The sequence below is a fragment of the Amphiura filiformis genome, chromosome 20 (genome assembly GCF_039555335.1).
Source record: "Amphiura filiformis chromosome 20, Afil_fr2py, whole genome shotgun sequence".
Lineage (NCBI taxonomy): Eukaryota > Metazoa > Echinodermata > Ophiuroidea > Amphilepidida > Amphiuridae > Amphiura > Amphiura filiformis.
The window spans coordinates 38,517,479-38,544,632 of record NC_092647.1 but is presented as its reverse complement, the minus strand read 5'-3'; the positions used below and the strand labels follow the sequence as shown (position 1 = coordinate 38,544,632).

The window sequence follows — 27,154 nt, the reverse complement described above, 5'->3', positions numbered from 1 at the left end:
AACATCGTGTATGCGTTCGACTAATAATTCCATCGTAATAATAAAGCGCCGAATCCGGCGTTTTATTCAAAATCTCGGATTTTGCCAAAACTACAGCACCCAGCGTCTTGATTATTGCAGGGTTTATTGGTTTAATAAAGTACAATTTAATCGCGTAAAAAAGGAATTTTAAAAATTCAGTGAGGGCGTCTTCCTCAGCAAATGTTATAATATGGCTTTAAATGAAAATGAAATGAATATATAATATAAATAATTAATGCAACAAAATCTGCATTGAAACATTAAATCTTCCATGCGTTATATTTATTTAAATAGAATGGTACTTGTTCATGTATGAGAGCGGTAATTATTCCCGTGCCAGATGCGCATTATACCTATCGATAAGTAATCAATTTATCCATTGTTTTAACACTTTGCACAATCAGATATTTTAAAAGGTATTTAACACAAAATTCACTACCAAAAATTAATAGACGGTATATAACCAATCATTTATGCTACGTGTACATTATATGACTGTATCGCATCAAAATGGAAGTTACCCGTATCATCAAAACCATTCTGGTTTTATATCTTTGTGATTTAATTATTGCTGAGTTTGTCAAACCTGATGCGAATGAAGTTCCAAAGCCGAAAAAACATGTGAAAAAAGTACTAGACGATCATGAGAAAAAATTGGATACACTACAGGAAAAAATGAAACTTCACGCTCCAAAGAATCCGGTCAAACATGATGGGAAAGTACCCGTCGACCATAAAAATGAAATACCAGAGGAAAAACGGAAACTTCACGCTCCAAAGCAGCCGGTCAAACATCATGAGGGAAAAGTGCCCGTCGATCATGCTAAAAATGAAATACCAAAGGAAAAACTGAAAGTTCACGCTCCAAAGCAGCCGGTCAAACATGCGGAAAAAGTACTTGTCAACCATGCTAGAAATGATGAAAAAGAGCATATACCAAATGAAAAACAAAAAGTTCCTGTGCATGATGATAAACCGGTCTGGCAGAAGAAGCTAAAAGCTGAAGAGGACAAAGTGATCGAAGGGGGTGGAGATGGACCCATTGAGGATGCATCAGAAGATGATAATGACATTGAGGAAACCGAGCAAACGGAAGATACCAGAACCGATGAGGAGGAGGAAGACGAGGAGGAGGAGGAGGAGAAGGAGGAGGAGGAAGACGAAGACGATAGTGATAGTGAGGAGGACGAAGAAGTGGAAAAACCTAAAGAGGAAAAGAAGGACGATTTCCTTGAAAAGCACATAGAATTAAAACCCCCTGTTGTGAAGAGGAAGGTTCCAACTCTATCGATGATCAACAAACACACATTCCTTGAACATGTCAGGATGGGGAACAAATTTATAGCCAACATTGGTAAGTAAATCTGCGGCGGAAATAGAACCACTTAATACAAATTGAAAGATCAAGAAGATTTTTTGAGTTGCTAGATTTTTTTAAATTTTCTGTACAATTTTAAAATTAAACTTATTTTCTTGACAAAAGTGCCATGTGTACTGATATTGCTGTATGGAAGTCCGCAAAGCATAATAAGTTTACAGGTAATTTTGTAGAAAAGCATATAAGAATCGCTATGTAACGGTTTGCTCTAAATTTAATTTGTACATGTATGTTGCGTACTTTTAAGTACTTTCTAATTCTAATCAATTGTTAAAACAATTGATTAGAATTAGAAAGTATTTTCAATCATGCTGGACATATCTTGCTGCTTATTTTATACCAAATGCATGAACACATGGCGAATGAAAATGAGTTATTCCAGTTAAAATTTATACACCCTCCGGTAGCAACGTTTGGACAGTATTTTTGTGGAGCATGAGAGCACATCAGACATATCGAATTGTATTCTGAATACGAAGAATGTCCTTCTGATATCAAAAATTTGATTTTTTTTTTCACTTGGCGATATAATACGAATTTCATGGCAAAATTAAAAATTGAAATTTTGTTTATTGTTCATATTTAACATATTTACAATTTATAAATCTAATGATATGTACTTAAAGTGTAAATGATCGTCGGCTTTTCCTCCCAGCTACATACACTTTTTAAAAGTAAATATCATTAGATTTATAAATTTTACTTCTAGGACTGTTAAATATCAAAAATATCAATTTTTTTAATTTGCCATAAAATTTGTATTGTAATTAAAATCATTTGGACATTCCTCGTATTCAGAATGCAATTCGACATGTCTGACGTGCTGTCATGTCCCAAAAGATGCTGTGCAAACGTTGCTACCAGAGCCCTTAAAAAGTCACATAAAATATTTAAGGGATCGGATAGCAACGTTTGCACAGTAGTGTCTTTTGTGAGACCTGAGTGCACATCAGACACATGATGATATCAAATAATTTAGATGTTTTGAAACTCGAAAAAATATATCTCGGCATTACATTTATGAAAAATGAAAAAAAAATGTGCGATTTCTTCTGATACCAATATAATAGTTCTTATGAAAGGCGAGCGAGCCTGTCGATCGGGTCACACCCTTTTAAATGGCCAAAACATGCTTACAGTGAGGCGTGGCACCTGTTACCAACGGTAAAGATTTGATAACCAATCGCCATTTTAAATTAAAATCATGCAAATTTTGTCGAAGACAAACTAAGGAATCGGATAGCAACGTTTGCAAATAATTTTGATTTTTTGAAATTCGCGATACATAAATTTTATGGCAAATAAATACTAATTTATATTTTTGACATTTAACAATCTGCAAAGTAATCTTTATCAATCTAATGATAAGGTGTATGTAGCATGGAGGAAACGACGTCCATCATTTGAACAAATTTGACCTTTTACATTGAAGATTATACATATCTAAAAAAACCTGGGCTTTAGATTATGTTTATAACGTTTTATTCGAGGACTGTTAAATATTAAAAATTTTAAATTTTAAAAAATATAACGTTTTAATAATTTGCCATAAAATTTGTATTCTATCGCGAATTTTTTTTTTTTTAATCAAAATTATTTGATATCCCAGCAAACACAAAAACGTTTTAAAAACGTTTTAAATAAGTTATATTTTGGCTTTTGGTTTAGGTAAAAACGTTTTAATAACATTAAAATGTCGGGTTATATAAAGGTCATGATAACGTTTTAAAATGTTTTGTATGAAAACACACTACAACAATATTTTTTTAATGTTTTCAAAAAATGTTATTGTAAACTATTTTTGCAAACATTTTTGCCAAATATTTTGTCAATAGTTAAATAACATTATGTTACAATATTTGAATCCAGCAAACACAGAAATGTTCTTAAAATGCTTTTTTCCAAACCTTTTAATAACATTTAAATGTCGGGTTATATAAAGGTCATGAAAATGTTTTTAAAACGTTATTGCAAATGTTTTGGGCAAACATTTTTCGCAAAATATTTTTTCAACCCCAAAATAACATTCTGTTTAGAATGTTTTGTATCAAGTGTTCAAGAATGTTTTTGGAATGTTATTAAAACGTTTTTATACCCTTTATATAACCCGACATTTAAACGTTTTCTGTAAAACATTTTAGTTTGCTGAGCTGTAGATTATCAAAAATGTTTTTTAAGGTTATGAAAACGTTTTATACTCTTAATATACCCTTTATATAACCCGACATTTAAACGTTTTCTGACAACCTTTTATAACCTTTTGCGAATGATGTCGAAAACGTTTTGTGTTTGCTGGGATCAGAAAGATATTCCTCATATCCAGAATAAAATTTGGTGTATCTGATGTCCTCTCAGGTCCCACAAAATATACTGTGTAAACATTGCTATCCTTAAAAGTTTTGACTTCGACAAAATGTGCATGATTTTAATTTTAATTTAAAATGGCAATTGGTTATCAAATCTTTACCGTTGGTAACAGGTGCCACACTGTAAGCATGTTTTGGCCATTTAAAGGGGTGTGACCAGCGTTCGAAATCGCAGTGCAATTTGCACCCCAAAATTAGTCTGTTGTGATACAACTTTAAAAGTGTAGTGCAAAATTGCGATACCACATTGACTGACATTATGAGACCGCACTTCAATTTGCTCTGCGTCAGATGAAATTACACCACAACTTTCAAAATGGGGTTCAAAAGTGCACCCCAAGAAATGACACATACATTTGTTTCATTACCCTAATAAATGTAATAAGATATTTTTCGTAAGGTATGAACCAATGTAGCGAGTTTTAAAACCACAACCGCTATCGCGCGTGTACTTCTATGATCACAGCCACCACACCGCCATCGCGCCACCATCACCACCACCACCATATGCGTCATCCAGTAATTAGGCTACTACCTATACAACATATGTAGTAATTATTGATTATTGCATTAAAATCGCTTCCCAACAAGATGCTGTCACCGATATGTAATCGATTTATCCATTGTTTTAACACTAGCACAATCAGAAACTTCACCAATAACTGAGATTCACTATCGCATGTAGTACACGTTAATGAACAATACACGAATTAAAAATGGAAGTTACTCGTGTCATTAAAAATATTCTGATTTTATATCTTTGTGATTTAATTATTGCTGAGATGGTCAAGCAACAACCTAACATCGTGCCATTTTTACAGCCACCGGTCAAACATGAGGAAGAAGTACCCGTCGACCATACTAGAAATGGTGAACAAATGGAAATACCAAGAGAAAAAGTTCAAGATCCAGATCATGTGGAAAAACTATTCGTCGATCATGCTAAACGTGGCAAAGAAGGGAACATACCAAAGGAAAAACTGACAGTTCAACTTCCGAAGCCACCGGTCAAACATAAACATAAGGAAAAATTATTTGTCGACTATGCTAACAATGGTAAAATAGTGAAAGGCCTGAACGTTCCCGTGCATGAGGACACAATGATGTGGCAGAAGAAGCTAAAAGCTGAAGAGGACAAAGTAGTTGAAGGGGGTGGAGATGGACTCTTTGAAAGGGCACAGGAAGATGATCATGACAGTGAGGAAACCGAGCAAACGGAAGATGATGACGATAGCGAAACTGATCATGCTGATGAGGATACTGATGAGGAGGAGGACGACGACGACGAGGAGGAGGAGGAGGAGGAGGAAGACGACTCGGACTCGGACTCGGACTCGGACGACGGACTCTACCACACGTTCCACCACGGCGGTGAAATCAGGGAAAAGGGAGAAATTTCCTCTTTTGATACTTCCGATGTTGCTTCTTCGGATGAGGATGGGGTTTTCGAGAAGGATTATTTACGAATGAAGAAGGAAGTAACACAGCCTGTTGTGAAAAACTGGAAGGGGTCAAGTCTAGTACTTAAAGAGAAAAAGAAGGAAGAATCCATTAAAAAACGTGAGGAAGTAAAACTCCCTGTTGTGAAAAAGAGGAAGGTGCCAAGTCTATGGCTGATCAACAAACGCATGTTCCTTGAAAATGTCAAACTGGGAAACAGATTTATAGCCTGCTTTGGTAAGTAAATCTGCGGAGGAAATATAGAACCACCTTTAAAAATGTTTTACATACATTCTTTGAATTGTGAGGTATTATTGGATTTTGTTTTCCATACAATTTTACCAACGACTAATAAGAGTGTCATGACATTTGTCATGTTTGTTATCGGTGTACGAAAGTCCAGTATCCGATCCCTTAAAAGCATAGGAATATTACCGCGGTACCGGTACGCTATGACGACTTTGTCATGTCATACGTCTAAGTAACTGATAGGTAAATAGTCTTCAAAATGTAACTGAGATATCCCTAAACAGACACATATGTTGCGATTCTTGTTGCTCATTTTAAATCAACTGCCTGTATGAAACTGCGAATGTATTATAAAGTTCATAACATATCGCTCCGACATAATTCAAATTTTAGTCCTCGAAGTAAATTTTATAAATCTTATAATATCTACTTAAAGTGTATGTAGCTGGGATGCAACGCCGGTGATAATTTGTGTACAATTGATAGATTTTCACGTACTCCCTCTGTTTGATAGTTTTCATTTTTACTCGGGGTTTCGCGGTCAGTAAACTGTAGATCCCAAAATTAGAAATGTTCAGTTAGTGAGCCCTCATTGCAATTATATGTACAATAACATACGTATACTTTACTGTCAATGGCACCAATTAATTATATAAGGCCCCATGTCACATGTAGTACACGTTAATGAACAATACACGAATTAAAAATGGAAGTTACTCGTGTCATTAAAAATATTCTGATTTTATATCTTTGTGATTTATTTATTGCTGAGATGGTCAAGCAACAACCTAACATCGTGCCATTTTTACAGCCACCGGTCAAACATGAGGAAGAAGTACCCGTCGACCATACTAGAAATGGTGAACAAATGGAAATACCAAGAGAAAAAGTTCAAGATCCAGATCATGTGGAAAAACTATTCGTCGATCATGCTAAACGTGGTAAAAAAGTGAAAATACCAAAGGAAAAACTGACAGTTCAACTTCCGAAGCCACCGGTCAAACATAAACATAAGGAAAAATTATTTGTCGACTATGCTAACAATGGTAAAATAGTGAAAGGCCTGAACGTTCCCGTGCATGAGGACACAATGATGTGGCAGAAGAAGCTAAAAGCTGAAGAGGACAAAGTAGTTGAAGGGGGTGGAGATGGACTCTTTGAAAGGGCACAGGAAGATGATCATGACAGTGAGGAAACCGAGCAAACGGAAGATGATGACGATAGCGAAACTGATCATGCTGATGAGGATACTGATGAGGAGGAGGACGACGACGACGAGGAGGAGGAGGAGGAAGACGACTCGGACTCGGACTCGGACGACGGACTCTACCACACGTTCCACCACGGCGTTGAAATCAGGGAAAAGGGAGAAATTTCCTCTTTTGATACTTCCGATGTTGCTTCTTCGGATGAGGATGGGGTTTTCGAGAAGGATTATTTACGAATGAAGAAGGAAGTAACACAGCCTGTTGTGAAAAACTGGAAGGGGTCAAGTCTAGTACTTAAAGAGAAAAAGAAGGAAGAATCCATTAAAAAACGTGAGCAAGTAAAACTCCCTGTTGTGAAAAAGAGGAAGGTGCCAAGTCTATGGCTGATCAACAAACGCATGTTCCTTGAAAATGTCAAACTGGGAAACATATTTATAGCCTGCTTTGGTAAGTAAATCTGCGGAGGAAATATAGAACCACTTTTAAAATGTTTTACATACATTCTTTGAATTGTGAGGTATTATTGGATTTTGTTTTCCATACAATTTTACCAACGACTAATAAGAGTGTCATGACATTTGTCATGTTTGTTATCGGTGTACGAAAGTCCAGTATCCGATCCCTTAAAAGCATAGGAATATTACCGCGGTACCGGTACGCTATGACGACTTTGTCATGTCATACGTCTAAGTAACTGATAGGTAAATAGTCTTCAAAATGTAACTGAGATATCCCTAAACAGACACATATGTTGCGATTCTTGTTGCTCATTTTAAATCAACTGCCTGTATGAAACTGCGAATGTATTATAAAGTTCATAACATATCGCTCCGACATAATTCAAATTTTAGTCCTCGAAGTAAATTTTATAAATCTTATAATATCTACTTAAAGTGTATGTAGCTGGGATGCAACGCCGGTGATAATTTGTGTACAATTGATAGATTTTCACGTACTCCCTCTGTTTGATAGTTTTCATTTTTACTCGGGGTTTCGCGGTCAGTAAACTGTAGATCCCAAAATTAGAAATGTTCAGTTAGTGAGCCCTCATTACAATTATATGTACAATAACATACGTATACTTTACTGTCAATGGCACCAATTAATTATATAAGGCCCCATGTCACAGGGGAAATTGCCAAAAGTTGTCAAAATAATCATGATAATAATATGTTTACCGAAGCTGCTTAACATTTTCTCAAAATTGCATGAAGTTATTCAAAAGTTTTCCAGAGTTGCTTTAATAACATTTTCTCAAAATTGCAAAAGTTATTCAAAGTTTCCCAAAGTTGCTCAACATTTCTCAAAATAAGTTATTCAAAGATTCGCAAAGTTGCTTAACATAATTTTTTTTTTTTTATATTTTTCTGAAGTTGGTGAAAACACTCTCTATTTCAAAATGACTCAAAATTACTTCATCCTGTGCACAAACTGCGTAAAGTGAGCGCGGATTGTACAAAGTTGCAGAAAATATTTCACTGGGCCTTGCACACTCTTAATACGAACTTTTACGTAACATTATAAAATGTGAAATGTCAGACGTTTTTGGACAATTTGGACAACTTTTTGCAACTTTATGACCCATTATTGACTACTTTGTGATAAAGATCTGCATAATTTCGAGTTCAACTGAATGCGTTCATCATGATTGTATAATGATGTTTTTTTGTATTTATCAAAAATCGACTATGGTATAGTCTATAGCCTAAGGGGCACACCATTTGATATTCAGGGGGTGGGAGTTATAACTCAAATCTGCATAAAGATAATTATACATTTAAATTGAATACAAAATATGATTTGCATGTCTATGATCACACCCACCACACCGCCGCCACCATTATCATGCGTCATCTATAGTAACTACTTCCTATATAACATAATTATGTATAGCAGTTTATTGAATATTGCATCAAAATGCATTGCAACAAGATGCTGTCACCGATATTTAATCGATTTATCCATTGTTTTAACACTAACACAATCAGAAATTTCACCTATAACTGAGATTCACGTTAATAAAATTATAACAATATAAAATAATCCTTTATATTACGCGTACATGTACAGGAAGTAATAATGGAAGTTACTCGTGTCATTAAAAACATTCTGTTTTTATATCTTTGTGATTTAATTATTGCTGAGATGGTCAAGCAACAACCTGATATCGTTCCAGTTTTACAGCCACCGGTCAAACATGAGGAAGAAGTAGCCGTCGATCATGCTAAACATGATAAATAAGTGGAAATACCAAAGGAAAAACTGAAACTTCAAGTTCCAAAGTTGCCGGTCAAATATGTGGAAGAAGAGCTCGTCGATTATGTTAATGCTAGAAATGATAAATAAGTGGAAATACCAAAGGAAAAACTAAATGGTCAAGTTCCGAAGCCACCGGTCAAACATAAGGAAAAGGTACCCGTCCACAATGTTAAAAGTTATGAAATATTTAAAATATACCAAAGGAAAAACTGAACGTTCAAGTTCCAAAGCTTTCGGGCATGCACGAGGAAAAGTACTCGTCGACTATGTTAAAAATGGTAAATAGTGAAAAGTCTGAACGTTCCCGTGCATGAGGACACATTGATCTGGCAGAAGCAGCTAAAAGCTGAAGAGGACAAAGTGGTCGAAGGGGGTGGAGATGGACCCATTGAGGATGCATCAGAAGATGATCATGACATTGAGGAAACTGAGCAAACAGAAGATGACGATATCGAAACTGATGATGATACTAATGATGAGGAGGAGGAGGAGGAAGAAGAAGAAGAGGAGGAGGAGGTGGTTGACTCGTTGCGAAGAAATTACATAATGCACGCATCAATGCAGTTCATTCCAAGTTTGATCAACATGCGCTTTTATCATATTCGCTCACCGCTACCTAAAGTTTGTGTATCTCATTAAGGGATCTAAAATGAGCGTTTATTGCGTTTCGATAGTATTTTTTGTGGCACATGAGAGCACCTCAGACCTATCGAATTGTATTCTGAATACGAAGCATGTCTTTCTGATATCAAATAATTTTCATTTTTGAAAATCACAATATAATACAAATTTTATGACAAATTATAAAAATTGATATTTTTCGAATTTTTGATATATAACAGTCCTCGAAGTAAATTATATAAATCTAATGATATATTCTTAAAGTGTATGTAGCTGGGAGGAAAAGCCGACGGTCAATTGAAAATTTTGACCTTTCATATTGAAGATATGGATTTTTTCCCAAAAAGACCTAATTTTTTTTGGTGTTTTGGGAAAAAATCCATATCTTCAATACGAAAGGTCAAAATTTTCAATTGATCGTCGGCTTTTCAACCCACCTACACACTTTTAAGTATAAATCATCAGATTTATAAAGTTAACTTCAAGTACTGTTAAATATCAAAAATATCAATTTTTAATGATTTGCCATAAAATGTGTATTAAATTGCGAATTTCAAAATTCAAAATTAGTTGATATCAGAATGACATTCTTCGTATTCAGAATGCAATTCGATATGTCTGATGTGCTCTAATGTCCCAAAATAAATACTGTCCAAACGTTCATACCCCAGCCCTTAAATTTAGTCCACATTATCTATTTCATAATCCGACGGTGTTATATTATTCATGCTTTCACTGAAGATGAATAACAGTTTGTCCGAGAAAACTTTGATTTCTGCAATTGGAAGCTTATATTTTAACTTTCCAAACAACATTTGAGCCAAGAATAACAATGATCAAGTGCTTACAGCTTTACGTGTGATTTTCGATACCATGCAACATTAATGTTGAAGTTTAAAAAGATTTAAACTTTGCATTACAATTTCCTGGAAATATTCCAAAAACATTAACGTGTGTGAGAATTGTTTTAAGCCGGCTGGAATTCTTTATGCAATAATTTTTTATGCAATTAACATTTATATCAACATTAACGAAAATGATATTTACAAGTACCGAGCATCATCTTACATGCAAGCTTTCATTTTCAATATCGTGCAGATTTTCAAATTTGAACACAACCTAATTAAATGTTTTGCAAGAATTAGATTGTTTAAAAAGAACGAAAAGGATTTCACCGAACAAAATATGAAGCCCATTGACAGTTAACCACTAGTGCGCATTGTGTTGAATGATCTTTCTTTCAAACTTGGAATGAAGTGAATTTACGCATGCGTTATGTAATCGCTCATTTCTTCGCAATCAATCAACTGATTCCAATAAAATTAGCGTATAAAATGCACAATGAGACTTACGTCCAAATTTATTCGCCCGGTAACTTTTTCTGGGACATCCTGTACTAGTTGTGTTGTACGTATACTGATAAGTAAATATTCTTTTATCAAATGCGAGATATTCCTAAACAGAGACCGTACATGTTGGACATTTTTGTTGCTCCCAGCGCAAGTGTAAAAGAAATAAAATTGTTTATAAGTTGCTTAAGTGAATGATAGGTCATTCAAATTGTCATTTGCTATTTTTGAAAAGAAAAATTTGCAAACAAACGAAGAAAACAGCAGTGTGCAAATTATAGAGTCATGTAACGCCTTATTTTTCTTCAATACACAGCTTTTGGCTGAACCACTAGCAGGCTATAGCTATATTAACACATATATATGACAGTGACAAAGGTACCAAAATCTGAACTTTGATGGATGAGCCTTTAAAACCAAATGTCTGAATGAAGTGTGGATTATGTATTCAAAAAAGTTTCATCTGACTGAAATTTTCTAGTTTTGGTTATCATTGAACAAATTTGCTTCAGCACGCATTGGGCTATTCCAGAAAATTTGAGAGCTCATTTGGGACATTTCCGTGATTTTTCCTCCTTCATTTAATTGGATTTCCAAGCTTTTTCAAGTGACATTGGCAACTGGAATTCCAGTCGTTTTCAGAAAGCAGACTTGGAAATCCGGACATTTCTTTGATTGAAACTTAACTCCTCTGTAGGGGGTGTGCACTTATTTTCTGGAATAGCCCATTAATAGGTTAAAATATCACACAGTATAAACATAAAATCTTTTGTATTCGACTACTTTTTATGAATAATTTTAACTTTATACGGTACCTAAAGTGGCCACAGAATTTGTCATTTTTCCTGGACCCACGGTGTCACTTCAGGTTTTCATGGTTTTCGATGAGCATGCGGTCCGCAGTAATTTTCGCAAATCTGAGCGCGTGCCGGGGCGCATGCACCTGTGCGTGTAGCGTGTCTAATCAAATTCCACATTTCGCTTATAAATCCACAATAATTAAAATCCCATAAATAATCAATATATTGGTTATGTTCGGTATAAACGGTGTGAAAAGATTGGTAGTATCGATTACAGGAATACCCTGGCAACAGATGGGAACCGTGTATTCGTGTTCATTGACAATTGGCCAGATGTATAATAATTATTCTCACGCGTACATTTTCGGATATTGGAAACCATCCATACGGACTAGCTCGGACTCACAATATTAAAAGCTATCAAATAGGGTTCATAACAAATGTATCACAATGTGATATCCGTTCCCAAGCTCCCATATCAATATATTTAGCATTGAATCGTGTCAGATTTGGTATTGTTGCTATCATCTAACATGCGCATCTGTTAGGACACGGTTCTATAACCCCAGCATCGGCTTATAAACATCTCAAAAAAAGTAACTAACCCCCCTTAAATAATGACCATTATTCAAAAACGGGTGATTGTATTACAAATCTGTAAAATGCGTTGGAAGCAAAATTTATTTCTGCACATTTTGACACCTCATTTGCAGCAATTGACTAAATATTAACGTCACAGCGTACATTTAGATCAATGTAACCCAAGATTTGGAAGTTGCAGTAAATTGTATTGATTTTGTATTCAGTGTAATGGAAGGAAATCTGTGTAATGATATCTGAGTGTTTTTGTATTGTAAAAATTTGTATGTAAGTGCAACTTTCAAATATGGACCTCACTACATTAAATTGACCGATGTTTTATTGTTTTCTGGGCTATCATATCAAATGAGGTGTCAAAATGCGCAGGAATAAATTCTGCTTCCAACGCATTTTACAGATTTGTAATACAATAGCCCCTTTTTGAATAATGGCCATTATTTAAGGGGGATAGTTACTTCTTTTGATATGTTTACATTCGTACAATGTCCTGCGAATGTGTTGGGTACAAAAACTCATACTCCCCATATTAAGGGTCGCGTTTTGAGCCAAGTTCAGTATAATTGGAGGTTAATGAACGATGTCATTAGAATGCGATCATTGTGGGTCATAGTGACAAAGGCAATTATGATTATTCACGGTAAATGTATAGTATAGTTTCAGCACATAATTATCCTTTTTAAATATTAAGGTTATTAATTATTTTAAACTGTTGTGATTTGGTAGTTCACAGCATCTTACGAATGGTAGTGCGCTTTGGCAAAAACTGCATTGCTCAATTCATAGCGAGCGTGTAGAAGAATTAAAATATCACATATATACTTTTATAGGTGCTGCGGTTCTTGAGTTACGTTGTAAAGAGGGCTGAAACAACAACACTTTTGTAAAACGTACATAACTCATTAACAACAATAAATTAAGCAAGTTTGCAAAATATACGATTTGAAATATACGATAATGAAAATTTTTTGGTTGCTTCGACCAACAATACCTCGTCTACCCTTAAAGATAAATATAGAACTTGGATATGTAAAAGTAAACATTAAATGTAACCCGAAATTTCTTTTTACCAGAACAATTATGGAAAATATAATCGGGAAGCAAGTATTTATAATCTCATATTATTTCCGTATATAAGTTCTGTCAAAGTAAATACATTTTGCAAGATCAAATCAAAATACTAGTATACGAATTCTAGCCATTTTAATTTTGTTATGCTTTCTCAGTAGGCTACTATCAGGATGTTTTAGTATCCATTTTAAGGGGGATTGACACCCATGCCCTATTATAGTCATGATAGTATGGCTATCTGTCATGTCTGTGAGGAGATGTAGACATATTCAAAAAACGCCCTAAATAAACGGCAGCATCTGTTTTCTATTCATAGATGCTGTATGCTAACATGCTAATGAGGTAGTTTTAACAATATACATTTTTGGTACTATTTCTTCTTGTGCCTTCTTTTTTCAATATCTATTTTTGTCTTTTTATTTTATTTATTTTTTACTTTATTTTATATCTTGCAGGAAATCTTGGATGTGAGAAGTGTCAGAAATTCTACGAGGACTATCGCCTTGTTCTGCACTATTTTCATGATACGAAGCAAAAGGTAGACGCCTATCTTATAACAGAAAAACAACTATTGGATGAGTTTAATTTCCAAAAAGATGAATATCCAGCAATATTATATTACAGACACGGCATCCCTGTCTTATATGAAGGTAAAGTGCAAGGTTTCATCAAATATTAGTCCTAATCAATGGCTGGTATTTGTCAATCACGTAATGGTCTTTTTCTCACAATATCTAATACATATATGTGACTCCTCGCCACAACTGAGCCCGGATGTCGCCAATCATCATTTTTGAGATATTCAACCAAAATATTCTGCTTGAAATTAGCTTTAAAATGATGTATATCATGTCTATAGTACTTGACATTTAAGTAGTGAAAAATCAATAAAACAGTCAATAAATCCTTTCTTTCCTATTGTTTATTGTTAAGTTCGATGGAGCATATCTCAATAGTGGCACTGGCGACATCCGGGCTCAGTTGTGGCGAGGAGTCACATATTATAGACACGGCACGAAATATGTTAAAAATATTATGTTAGAAATATTATACTACAGGCACGTACACGACATCATATAGCGTTAAAGGAAGTCTCCGGCAATCACCACATTATGCCTTATATGTGAAAAAATAATTATCAAGCAACAATTTGGTGGTTTTTATTGAAAACAAACTCCTATTGACCATAATAAAGAATAAAAACAGTCGTCTCTCAACACGCGATATTCAAAATTTCCCGGGCCCGAAATTGTCTGCTGCAATAACGTCCAAGTAATATAATGAAGGCAACGAGAATTGAGCACAAATAAGCATGACGTCATTGCACTAGACAATTTCGGCGCGGGAATTTTGAATATCGCATATTGAGAGCCGGGTGTTTTTAATCGTTTTTATGGTCAATATGATAAATAAATAAATAAAAACCACGTGATTTGTGCTTGATAATTATTTTTCTGACAAATATTACTATTACCCTATCGCCTGTTTCTGAAACCATTAGTTAAATCACAGATCTTGAAGAATATCAACAAAATTAATAAAAGCGCAACGACATAGGAAACTTCGTTGTACAAAAAACTAGCTAAAGAACTTCCCCAACCTGTTACAGCAATTTTTAATTTGTCTTAGTCAGCAGGTTATGTTCCTATCAATTAAAATTAGCTAAGACAATTCCTATCTATCAAAAAAAAGACGACGCCGAGACATTCTCAAATTTATTACTTGAATTTATTACATGTAATAACAATGAAATTCTTAATGACAAACAATTTGAATTTAGATTCCACTCAAATGGCAATTACTAAATATGCATCTGGTCGATAAAATAAATGACGCAGCAGAAAATAATAAAACTATATATAGGAGCGTTTCTAGACATATCAAAAGCTTTTGACACGAATGATCATAGCCAGCCGGGATCATTGTAAGTTAGAACATTGTGAATTCAGAGGAATTGTTTACGACTGGTTCAGTGATAGAAAACAATATTTGAATTTCACTAATAAGAATTCTCAACATAAAAGTATAATTTGCGGAGTTCTGCAAGGCTCAAAGATAGGTCCTTTACTCCACTTCATACGGCCGCGATTTCGCCGGCCGTGACAATTTTACAACTTCCGAGAAGGAATATAGTATATTGTACGCTTGTTTTGCCTTATATAAATTATGGAGTATGGGGACGCATGTAAAGCGCATCTTGAAAAAATACATTTGCTCCAAAAATGGGTCCAGGGGCGTAGCAAGAGCACCAGGGGCCCATGGACAAGGAGCCGTACGGGCCCTTTTAACCAGGGCGGGAATTACCTTATGGGGGCCCTGGGTCAGGCCAAAATGTGGAGGCCCGAACACATGTGCCGAGGAAGGCATGTGCCCTCAAGTCAGTGGCCGAGTTTTGGTATACGTATAATGTAGAAGGGGACTAACATATTTTGTTCCGATGTTACTAGGACATTTGCGCGCAAAGCACACGAAAAAAATCAATTTCAGACTATTTTAGCCCCAGATCAACATGAATATTGCTATTTGAATGCAAGCGAAGCGCGGAATATTTTACAATTTTGCCCTATTTTCGCCAAAAACATGCTGTTATCATGGTTATTTGGGATTAAAAGAAAGATGCATAGGGCAATTTGGGGGGCCCTGGACCCATCTGGCCCAATAGTAAATCCGACCCTGCTCTCCATTATCAGCCCTTATTTAATTTTCACCTTTGTGCTCGGGGCCCCTGAACCCTTCGTCCACCCTGTCCACCCGCTTGCTACGCCCCTGAATGGGTCAAGAGAACAAATTATCAAACAACATATTTTTTGAAAAGAGAATGGTGCTCTTACATACCTTGATAACACCAAACACTTCATATTGTCCATGTTTTAAATAAATTTTGTAAACAATTTTGCAGGGATCACTATTATAGAGATCTTTTTTATTATTTTCAGCGGCGTAGCTAGAGGGGGCAGGCGCCGTCTTAGCGGATGTGGCGCCGAATCGATTCAGCGTTACCTATGTTGATTCTGCGCCCCTCCAAGCAGTGACAGCGCGCATTTCAACATTATAAATAAAATACATGTAGTAGGATTATATGAAAGACCGTTTTAAGACCGAAATAAGTGGTATTTGAGCAAAATAAAGGGGCATCGTGCTGTATCCTTGCCCCCGAGTAGGTGCCCCGAGCAGGCGCCACAACTCCTAGCTAGGCCACTGGATATTGCATTACGTCTCTATTGCATTACGTTTCGTGTACAGGTGCATTAACAGCCACAGGTGTTCAGAGCTGGGTAGAAAATCACAGCAAGATAGCAGTAAAAGAACTGACAGATGACAATTTTCATAGGACGGTGGTTGTTACGGATGAAAAATCTTCACAATGGCTTGTACTTTTGTAAGTCGACTGTCTAAAAACGAAACTCACTTCGGTCAACACTGATCTGCTAGACCTACGGTCGCTAGTCAGAAAGTTTACAAGTGCCCTAACCTTACTTCCATGCCTAAATCTAACCCTTACCCCAACACTACCTTACTTTCGGACTATAATATCGAACCTTTTTATTTTTTAGACTACCGAAATATTTGCGACCATATTTCGGAATAGAGGATATCCGTATTCTATAAGCTGCATATCCTATCAGCGACTGCTATACCTTGTTTATGATTTTCAAAAGAAGTACCTGCATGTGCAACTATGACTGTTTCAAAATAGCCCGCCAAAGTCATGCAAGTAACTCCGAGGTCGTGCATTGAATTGGTTTGAATGAGGAATACTACGGGAACCAGCGCCTTTTGTTAGAAGTCACACATGAGTAACGTGGATAACCTCTATTGCAATGTTCTGGCCGGCTGATGTACTAGTATTATAGCCTTAATCACTTGTCCTGGAAAATCACTGTTCAGCGAAGTCCACTGTACACTTGCATTAATAATCCTTTGCGTATAAAATCCTCGCACAATAATGGCGCTGTTTTCTTCAAACAGTTAATTCCTTGCGCAGTTCTCCAAACACTCACCTCCTTGCGCCGTTCTCCAACCATTTAACTCCTTGCGCAGTTCTTCATACACTTAACTCCTTGCGCAGATGAGTAACGTGGATAACCTCAGCCCCACACCTCTGCAAGAAAAAAACTATTTTACTGAAGATATCTTTAATCTATTTGTTAACATATTGATCAAAGCAAAGTTCTAAACCCGCCATATTAAATTTTGTAATTTAATGATCGATCATGTATGAACTATAATTTCGGAGGGGTATTCAGTTTTTGGTGTTTGTTTTTTTCTTTGTAAAAAGAATAAAAGAGGTAAATACTAGCTAGGAAAAATTATTGTAAAGTTGAAACTAAATTTTGTCATAGATTAATTTATTTCTAACTCATATTTACTTTATCTACAGCTACGATCCACAAGATCCCAAATGTTGGCGACCGTTAGCTTTAACAGAGACATTAGCCTTAAAGTAAGTGTAAAAATATCGGAATAGTACAGATGAATGTTTTGTAACGAAAATTATGTCCCTGGGTAGGAAAAATCTGCGACCTATTATTGACAAAATATGCAAGTTAAATATCTCTTCATTTTGACACAACTGCTCAAAGATAGTGATTTTTATGTTCAAATTTGATACTAAGCACAATGCTAAGTATAATGATAGGGATGGCCAGTCAAAATGCGGGTACTGCATGTTTTGACGTCAGAAATCCTTTTTTTTTTGCCGACTGAATTATTATGAAATTGTTGACACCAATATTTCTGGAAAATGGGGGAGGGTTGAAGGGTACAAAAACATATGAGAGGATTTTTTTTTTAAATAGTCACTATATTTTTAAACAAATTGATATTGCAATTCGCCGTAAAAGTGGCGTAATAATCGGATTAACTACCATAGCAATAGATGAATACAATAATTTTTGAATAGATCGCCCTGCACTACAAGCAGACTGCACTCATCCCCTGTGTATGCCTGCAATCATAGATTGAATCATAGACCAAATGGTCTATGATTGAATACAGTACCGCTCTTTTCAAAGATTCTAATCTTACAGGTGCGAGTGATCAGCATTTCTTTGATTACTATGGTTCAATGCATAGGTACCGCATGAACGTTGTAGTGCAGGGCGATCTATTCAAAAAATGTATTCATCTATTGCTATGGTAGTTCCGATTAGTACGTCGCTTCTACGGCGAATACAGCGTCTCGTGTTCCCAGGAACACGCACCAATCTAAACATTTCAAGACGCGTTGGAATTTACCGACGAGGACATGATTTTGCCGACAATATAAATAGTTGAATAGTTTTTAAAAATGAATAGTTTTTAAATAGTGTTTAAAAATAGTTAATACATAACATGTCTATTGTTTTATTTCAGACAAGACAAATTGAATATCGGCATAGTTGACATTTCTAAAAACAAAGTGTTGGCTGGAAAATTAAAAGATAAAAGTAATATACCCAGCTGGTTTTTGTGAGTATCCTTTCATTTTTATCTATTTCAACTTAAGGGAACGGATAGAAACGTTTGTTCAGTATTTTTGTGGGACCTGAGAGCACATCAGACACAAAATTGCATTCTGAATACGAGGATTGTCCTTCTGATATCAAATAATTTTGATATTTAACAGTCCTCGAAGTAAACTTTATAAATCTAATGATATGTATAATTGTATATACATGTATATGCATTTGTATTAACTTGAAACCATGACAAATTATCCGTCTGACGATCGGTATACCCAATGATCGTAAGTAAGGCAACCGTTACTACTGTGAAACTAGTAGTAACGGTTGCCTTTTCCAGAGGTCTATACTTTGAATTTGTTTCTACGCTCACCTGTAATGGGTTTGAGCACTTTTAATTCCAAAGTTTCCCTGAAAAATAATACTTATTAAATCTAATGATATGTATTTGTGTATGTAGCTGGGAGGAAAAGCCGTCCATCACTTGCAAATTTTGACATTTCGCATTGAAGATATACATTTTTTCTCCTAAAAGACATAAAATATATTTTGGGTCTTTTGGGAAAAAATGTGTATCTTCAATAGGAAAGGTATCGCAAATTTCAAAAATCAAAATCATTTGATATCTGAAGAACATTCCTCGTATTCAGAATGCAATATGATGTGCTCTCATGTACCACACAAATACTGTGCAAATATTTCTATCCGATCCCTTAAATAATATAGCATTTTAGTGTGAGTAATCCTATGAAGTTTAACTTCGACACTACACTATTATTCGCTCACCTTGGAACGTTTTCACTAGTTCGACTAGCGTCTTCAGCAGATGGTGACGCTGTGATGATATCTTGTCTATCGGGATATTCCTCAATGATGACATCACGTGATTGACAGTATGACGTCATAGAATGTTACGATGCAGTGCCCCACCCAGTAGGTTATCCCAAATTGGCGTTTGAGTATTTTATTATGTGTATACAGGGTCCGCTCAATGGGCCGAAAGGCTTGGGAAGGATTTAACTTTTTAACTTTAAGGGTGTCCCTGAAAGAACAGTATCGTCAGAAACTTTGTTTGGGTATTTTAACGCCACAACTAAACATAACTAAGCAACTGGTGTGGTTGTAGAATATATCAGCTATCACAATACTTTTTGAATTTCGACAATTCAGGGACACCCTGAAGCTTCAAGAACTCTCTGGGAAAATTGTTTTTGTTCATGTTCGAGCACCTTGACGTTTTCCAATCAATCTGGTGACCTTAGGATCTCATCCCTGACTGCTGATTTGGAGCTGCCAGCAGTAGGCTTGAGTTCGCTAAGCCTTTTCTCAAGCTTTCTTGCGGATTCACCAATGTGACAGTTTAAACATGTTAAAGCAACATCTAGGGACTATTTTAACGTGCCTCCTGGTACGTTCGTGCAGTGAGAATAAAAATCCGTGCAATGAGATTTAAAAATCCGTGCTTAAAATATTTATATTCTAGTTTCAATACAGGCCGAAAAATGACCAGGAAATTAAAAAAGTTCCTCCAAAAAGTAAAACTGATCGAGTCGGAAAATCCTATGTGCAATAAGGTTACAGTTTGTGGTAATCATTAAAACATTTGGCGGGGAAAAAAATCAAGCAAATATTGCCTCAAAACGACTCTGGCAACGCCCTTTCTGTCCAATTTTTCGGTCACTCGTGGGCGAAAGCCTCTGGACGATAAAATCTACAACAGGTGTGGGGGGTCGTGGAGCCAGACGACTTTACCGGACTAGCCAGCTCCATCTACTGGACAGAAATTGTCTAGAATTGCCCTGTCCATATTCTTTTTTTAACCCGTTAAACACCTTTTAAGATTATGAAATTATTATAATCTGATCTACTGGACTTACGTTTTTGTGAGTGAGAGTCCAGTAGATCAGATTATAATAATTTCATAGTTATTTATACCTGGATGAATGATAATCTTCATAATCGTATCACCTTTTAAGATGTTTAACGGGTTTAAAAAAAATTATTGTTGTAAATTACCACAACATATCACCTTTGTTTTGGGCTAAAATAAAATGGAAAGGTTTTGCGCGCTTCGTGCGCAATTGTCCCAGTAAAACCCCCAGGTACATTTTCATCGCTGCTCACCCCTAATAGTAATATGCCACTGTGCACTAAGCAAGGCAAGTTACGCTAGTGACGTATTTAGGGTCTAAAAAACACTGATTTTCAAGAATAAGGGTCGTTTTCTGAAACTGAACAACTTGTTTAGGGTTGATCAAATTTCAAACAGCTGAACCCAGTCTTGCGTATAAATAAGCGTCTCATTGTTTTTTACATTAGATAAATGAATGGGAAATGAAGAGAGTTTATAATCGCTGAGTTGTGTACTGAGTCTGTTTTCTATAGGGTTTGTTGGTTAAGTTTATCGCTATGCAGATATAGTGTAGTACGTTTTATTTTTAATTTATTCCATTATTTTGGCTTAAAATGGACATAAACCCTTTTTATTTCTTCATTTTTGGTAAACCAAATAATAAACTATAAAACCATTAACTGGTGGAATTCATTGCTTATTATCTATAATGTCATGTTGATATAAGAAGTAGAGCATTTGAGATTGTTCATCCTGCGAGCATCTCAAGTCCCGCTGCCTTCAAATTTCAAGCCGTAATAGTATCAGAGTGACAGATTGTGTTGAATGGTACCAGGCAGCTGTTAATTGCCTACCCCACCTCACCCCCATAAACACAGCGTCGACAACGGGTAAATAATTATTTTTCCCTGCAATGAATCACGTCCTAATACTCCGTTGGTGAGCGGAGGGCGATTGGTATTTCACCAATAAGATAGCTCGCTTTTCCGTACGCAAGAAAAGGAGTCTTTATTGGCTAGAAACCGAGATCGCTTAGTGAGGTAGTACAAACTCAGATGTAGAGATGTATTCAATTCCATTTAAATCAATATTCTATTATTGACGCAGATAAAGAAAGTTGTATAGTGTTTCACTATGCTCTACTGTACTATAGACTTGTGATTTAATATTCTATAGCCAGAGAAACAAGTGTTGTAAAGCACGTGGGTCTGAGCTGAATGGGATATGCATGTTGGTATATTCTCAATCAGTTGAATATATAACAATATTATCTGTCAATTTAAAAACGTTTCGGTGGAATTTCAGTTAAATATATATGTTGAAAGAATCTGATAATCGTATCTTAGTTAATTGAAAACAAAAAATTGACAACAAATCGAATTTTCTTGTGTTATCAATGTCAAAAGCCATACTGAGCATGCGCAGATCGTAAAACGTGTCATTTCAGCTAATGAATGGAAACGCTATGGTATCTCATATCGTTCAATGGATGTGCTTAGCCTAAGTCGCTCGGCCTATCTCGAACAAAATCGCCATGCGTAGCTATTGAAGAACTAGTGCAGAGTGATTTTATTTATTGTATTTTTAATTAAAAGAACCACTTTGTAGGTAAGTTACACAGCTGAAGTTGTGATAGTATTGAGATACAACAATACCATGGTATAAACAAGAATATGTTCCTTTGGTAAATATTTCTATTGTCTCTACCCTTAATTATGATAATTAGTATTTATTCATGCTAAATCAGCCGGGGAAATCAGCCGGTTTTAAAAACTCTTCTTGGTGTTTACACCGGTCAAGGTATAGAGGTAAATACTAAATTAAACACTTTCAACGCTAAACTAAACACATAGACGCTCCTAAACACTTAATGATGAACACATCAAATCATTTGGGTATTAATAAACACCCTGTTTATGGACTAAACATCTTTAGTGTTTAAAGTTAAGCACTATAATTATAGACATTTAGGCATTAACATCGAAAGCCAGCCCACCCGGTTATCCGCCGCGAGTTTAGAAACGATATGTTGATGATACCTTCGTAATCATAAAAACTGTGATCCTAACATCAAATTTAAGCGGGAAGACGGTAAACTTCCCTTCTTTGAAACTTTGGTTTGTCATGAACTTCTTTTGAACACTTTGATCGGGGTAACTTCAAACCTGATATTTTGCGGTCACACATTATGAAGCAAACTAAAATGAAAACCGAAAGTAGAAATAGGTCCTATTTGGGATAACCTGCTGATGCCCGGGGGCACTACATCGCACAGTGTCGACACCCAGTATTATAAATATAAACTTAATACTCCGTTGGTGAGCGACGGGCGATTGGTATTTCACCGAACGCAAGAAAGGGAGTCCTATCTGATTGGCTAGAAATCGATCGCTAGATCGCCCAGTGGTGGAGTGCAAACTCAAAATGGAGAGATGTATTCAATTCGATTGAAATCAATATTCTATTATTGACGCAGATAAAGAAAGTGGTATAATGTGTCGATAATGTACATTGTATTATAGATACAGCACCTGGATCTTACACGGGTTCCTTTATATAATTTATTTCTCAAGCAGTTAAATATATTAAAATTTTGACTTATAAAATAAATCCACAGCAAACAGCATTGTCCGCTAATTAGTGTATTGCATTTCGAGTTAGTGTATTGGAAACAAAACCTGGGTTTTACCTGACAACAAGTCGAATTTTCTTGAATGGCAACACCAATGTGGTACTGATCATGCGCAAATCGTAGAATAGAAACACTGCGGCAGGCTCTGTGGTATCTCATATCCTGTAAATGGTATGCTTAGCCTGAGTCGCTAGGCCTATCTCGAACAAAATCGCCATGCGTAGCTTTTGAAAAACGAGAGGATTCGCCGTACTATCACGGCAATTTTTGACAGGAAGATATAGGGATGATGACGCTGTGCGTCGTAACATCTTATAACGTCATACTGTCAATCACATGACGTCATCAGTAAGGAATATCCCGATTGTTGACAAGATATCCTCACAATATCACTAGTCGAACTAGCGAAAACGTTCCAGGTGAGCGAAAAATAATGTAGTGTCGAAGTTAAACTGTTTATTCATTTTATCTACCACTGCGTATGAATATCCACTCGTAAGATAATATTTCTTTTCAATATTCCCAGATTTAGAAAAGATGATATGATCCAGTTGGAATTTCTTGAGAGGTTAACACTTCGACATATTGAAGAAACATACAAAGAAGCTAGTATGACTTTGTAAGTATACGGCAATGAATATCCTAATAAAAAGATGAGCACTTTTCTTTGACCTGTGCGCTTAAATCTTGAAAATTGTGTGGGCGATGTTAATAACAGATTAGCAGTCAAGTTAGCTTAATCGGTAAGGCGTTCGATTATGAGCTACTATGGTGCGAGAGGTTGCGAGTTCGAACCCTGGTGGTGCCTATATACGGTCTCGTGGAAAAATTGAGTTAGCTTGAAATTCCCTTGGACAAGAAACTTAACTGCTAATTGTCTCGTTGTATCCCGTACGAAACTCGGGGAGATGATCCTGGTTGCGATGGTTATTTTTAGATTGTCTAGGGTGTGCGCTCTTCAAGCAGCAAAGTCCCTGATTTGTTGTTAAATGGTTCATGGAATGATGTGGGGCTGTAGTGGTCAGCGACAACCTGTAAAGTGTGCTGAGGCTTGTGGATCAACGTCTAGTCGTTGTGCCTGTGCGTAGCGCACTATAAATTCATTATATTCTGTAACTGATCTGAGATTTATCTTTGTGTAACGTTCAAAAGGAATAAAGACACATTATTACTGGAAAAATGAAAACATAAAGTACAAAACTATACATCACTATGGAAAACACGCACTGACATGACAGAACCTTGCGCCACTTCGGTCGCCGTGTAATCCCTATGGCGTTATAACGCCGCTATGTAGCGAGGTGTACTAACACCACTATATGACATGTAATGTTTTCTCTTAATTTTTGCCGATATTTCTTAGTTTGTTTACTATTATAAAATATGTAAAAAAAGTGGTGTATGGTCGATACGTCACTATGGAAAACACAAAATTTCACTTCCATTAATTAGATAATAATTAACTAATTTTGACTGCTGAGACTTAGCAAAATGAAAGACAACATCATTAAAAACAAAATAATATGCTAATTTTCAAAAAAATAACCAACATTTTACTATACGCCACTATGGAATAAAACCAACGAGTTGGTAAAGTACGCCGTAAAATAGTTATTGGAGTAATTGTACGCAAAATCAAGTCAAGACCTATTTTCCCGCCCAAATTACGCAAACACTGGAGTACTTTCATCCGAGTATAAAATACTCTTTTCTAAGCGATAAGTGAGATGTAAAAATAGCCATGGTGGTGACTTTGTTTGACAACAATGTAGAATATATTCGCTGCCGAAGTTATGTAATAATCGGATTAACTATCATAACAATAGATGAATACAATTTTTGAATAATCACCCTGCACTACAAGCAGGTTGCACGCATCACCCGTGTATGTCTGCAATCATAGATTGAATACAATACCGCTCTTTTCAAAGATTCTAATCTTACAGGTGCAACTACTGATTAGCATTTCTTTGACATCAATAGTTCAATGCATAGGTACCGCGTGAACGTTGTAGTGCAGGGCGATCTATTCAAAAATATTATCATCTATCGCTATGGTAATTAATCCTTACGAACTGAGTACGGCAGCCCGGTAGGGTAAGAGGGGTCGGTGGTCGGAGGGGTCGGTTATTTAACTACAACTAAACATCACTTACCTTCTTTTGCAGACAAGAAAAGCTGGGCAGAGCAGCTGTTCAAGTGAAAGTAAGTATAACATTTGATTGCCAAAAACCCTTTACATTACATTACATTACATTGTATTGTAATGCATTGTATTATGCCATTAAGAGTGTATGAAATACACTCGCTATCTGAAAGTGTATAAAATACATTACATTACAATTACATTGCATTACATTACATTACATTACATTACATACATTGCATTGCTACATTACATTATGTTGCATTACATTACATTACATTATATTACATTACATTACATTACATACATTGCATTGCATTACATTACATTATGTTGCATTATATTATATTACATTATATTACCTTACATTACATTATATTACATTACATTACATTACATTACATTACATTACATTACATTTCATTGTTTACATAAATGGTTGGTAAACAATATCGAAACCAGGCTTATTTTAACTTCACATTTTCATAATTTTACACCGTTTCTTCTACAAACCAATTCATGTAATATTATCTCTTCTTTTATTTAATAACGCCCTCACAGTCTATTTATGTTTCCCTTCCGCAGGGGTTTCTGATGTACACTGGTGGCGCTGTCACCGTAGTTCTATTCATTTTCATTTGCCTGTGTAAAAAGGTGGCATATGTTGGAGAACGGAGAGTCAAGAAAGGAGTATGACCATAATGATGGAGTAGTTTTAATATTGTCCTGTACTTACTTTTATATGGAAGAAAATGAATTTCAACTGGGTTTCTGTATGTTAAATTTACTTTTTGTTATAATGGTATTTTGGTATTACTCTATTGTATAAGTTAAAGGCGGGTGACCCGATCGCCATCCTCATGCCTAGTGCCTCCCATACACACACACATAATTTGCTCCCATAACTGTTAAATTTGGGTGAAAATCTAAATTTATGATTTTTTCGGCCATTTTTGGTGCAAATTTCTCAAAGTAAATTCAAAAATACAAAAAAGATAAAAAACAGGTCCCAGATATTTTTATCTATTTTTTTTAGTGATAAATTCATCCGAAAATCGGAGCACTTTTACCCAAATTTGACCTCACATGTGCATTCATCAAGTCTCTGCCATTATTATATATACTTTTATATACTTTAGACCAACAATTTAGGATAGAACCGTCGTTTTATTATTACCATGGAAATATTAACCGAACCCGCACACGATGTACATAACACAGTACGTACATGGCGTGCGGGCAGTCGTGACATATTAAAAGAGCCGACACGACTCGCGTTCGAATACGTGGCTCGCTGCGACATATGCGCTGGTAATAAATAGCGATTTTCTTTGTATTGCGTCGTCTGTTTGGGCCCAAATTAAAGAGGACATATCTGACAGTGAAAACTAACATTTTATACCAAAAGATGTATAATTCTATTTCTTACGGAAATGTTTTAATAATTATGGCTTTAAGTAAATGAATATAATAATAATAAATACAAATTAATTATAGGCCAAAATACATCAATGAAACTCAACAAAATAATTGTTGAAAATATAAAATTCACAGTAAATAATATTATGACAGTGAAAACAGCACTTTCTAATCAGAATATTATGCTAATTTAAAATAGCTAATTAATATTCATATTTCAATGTTACAACTTTAAAGTAGATTTTCTCTTCTTTCATATTTTACCAAAAATAAGTTTTCAAAAAAATGTAGACGCAAAAAAC

The 27,154-nt window shown here is 35.5% G+C and overlaps 1 protein-coding gene across 3 annotated transcripts; it reads left to right on the top strand.

The window, feature by feature from the left end:
• The first annotated feature begins 495 nt into the window (after positions 1-495).
• On the top strand, positions 496-26,433 carry LOC140142848 (uncharacterized). Of its 3 annotated transcripts, none has more exons than XM_072164865.1 (8): positions 496-1,375; positions 13,815-14,009; positions 16,603-16,738; positions 17,741-17,803; positions 18,715-18,810; positions 23,814-23,906; positions 25,456-25,492; positions 25,995-26,428. In XM_072164865.1, the coding sequence occupies exons 1-8, from the start codon at positions 532-534 to the stop codon at positions 26,127-26,129; spliced, it is 1,599 nt and encodes a 532-aa protein (XP_072020966.1). In that variant the 5' UTR covers positions 496-531; the 3' UTR covers positions 26,130-26,428. The 3 variants fall into 3 exon arrangements, with proteins under 3 accessions (XP_072020966.1, XP_072020967.1, XP_072020969.1); XM_072164866.1 differs by having other exon boundaries at positions 26,019-26,427; XM_072164868.1 differs by lacking the exon at positions 496-1,375 and adding an exon at positions 4,752-5,442 and having other exon boundaries at positions 25,995-26,433.
• The last annotated feature ends 721 nt before the right edge of the window (positions 26,434-27,154 follow it).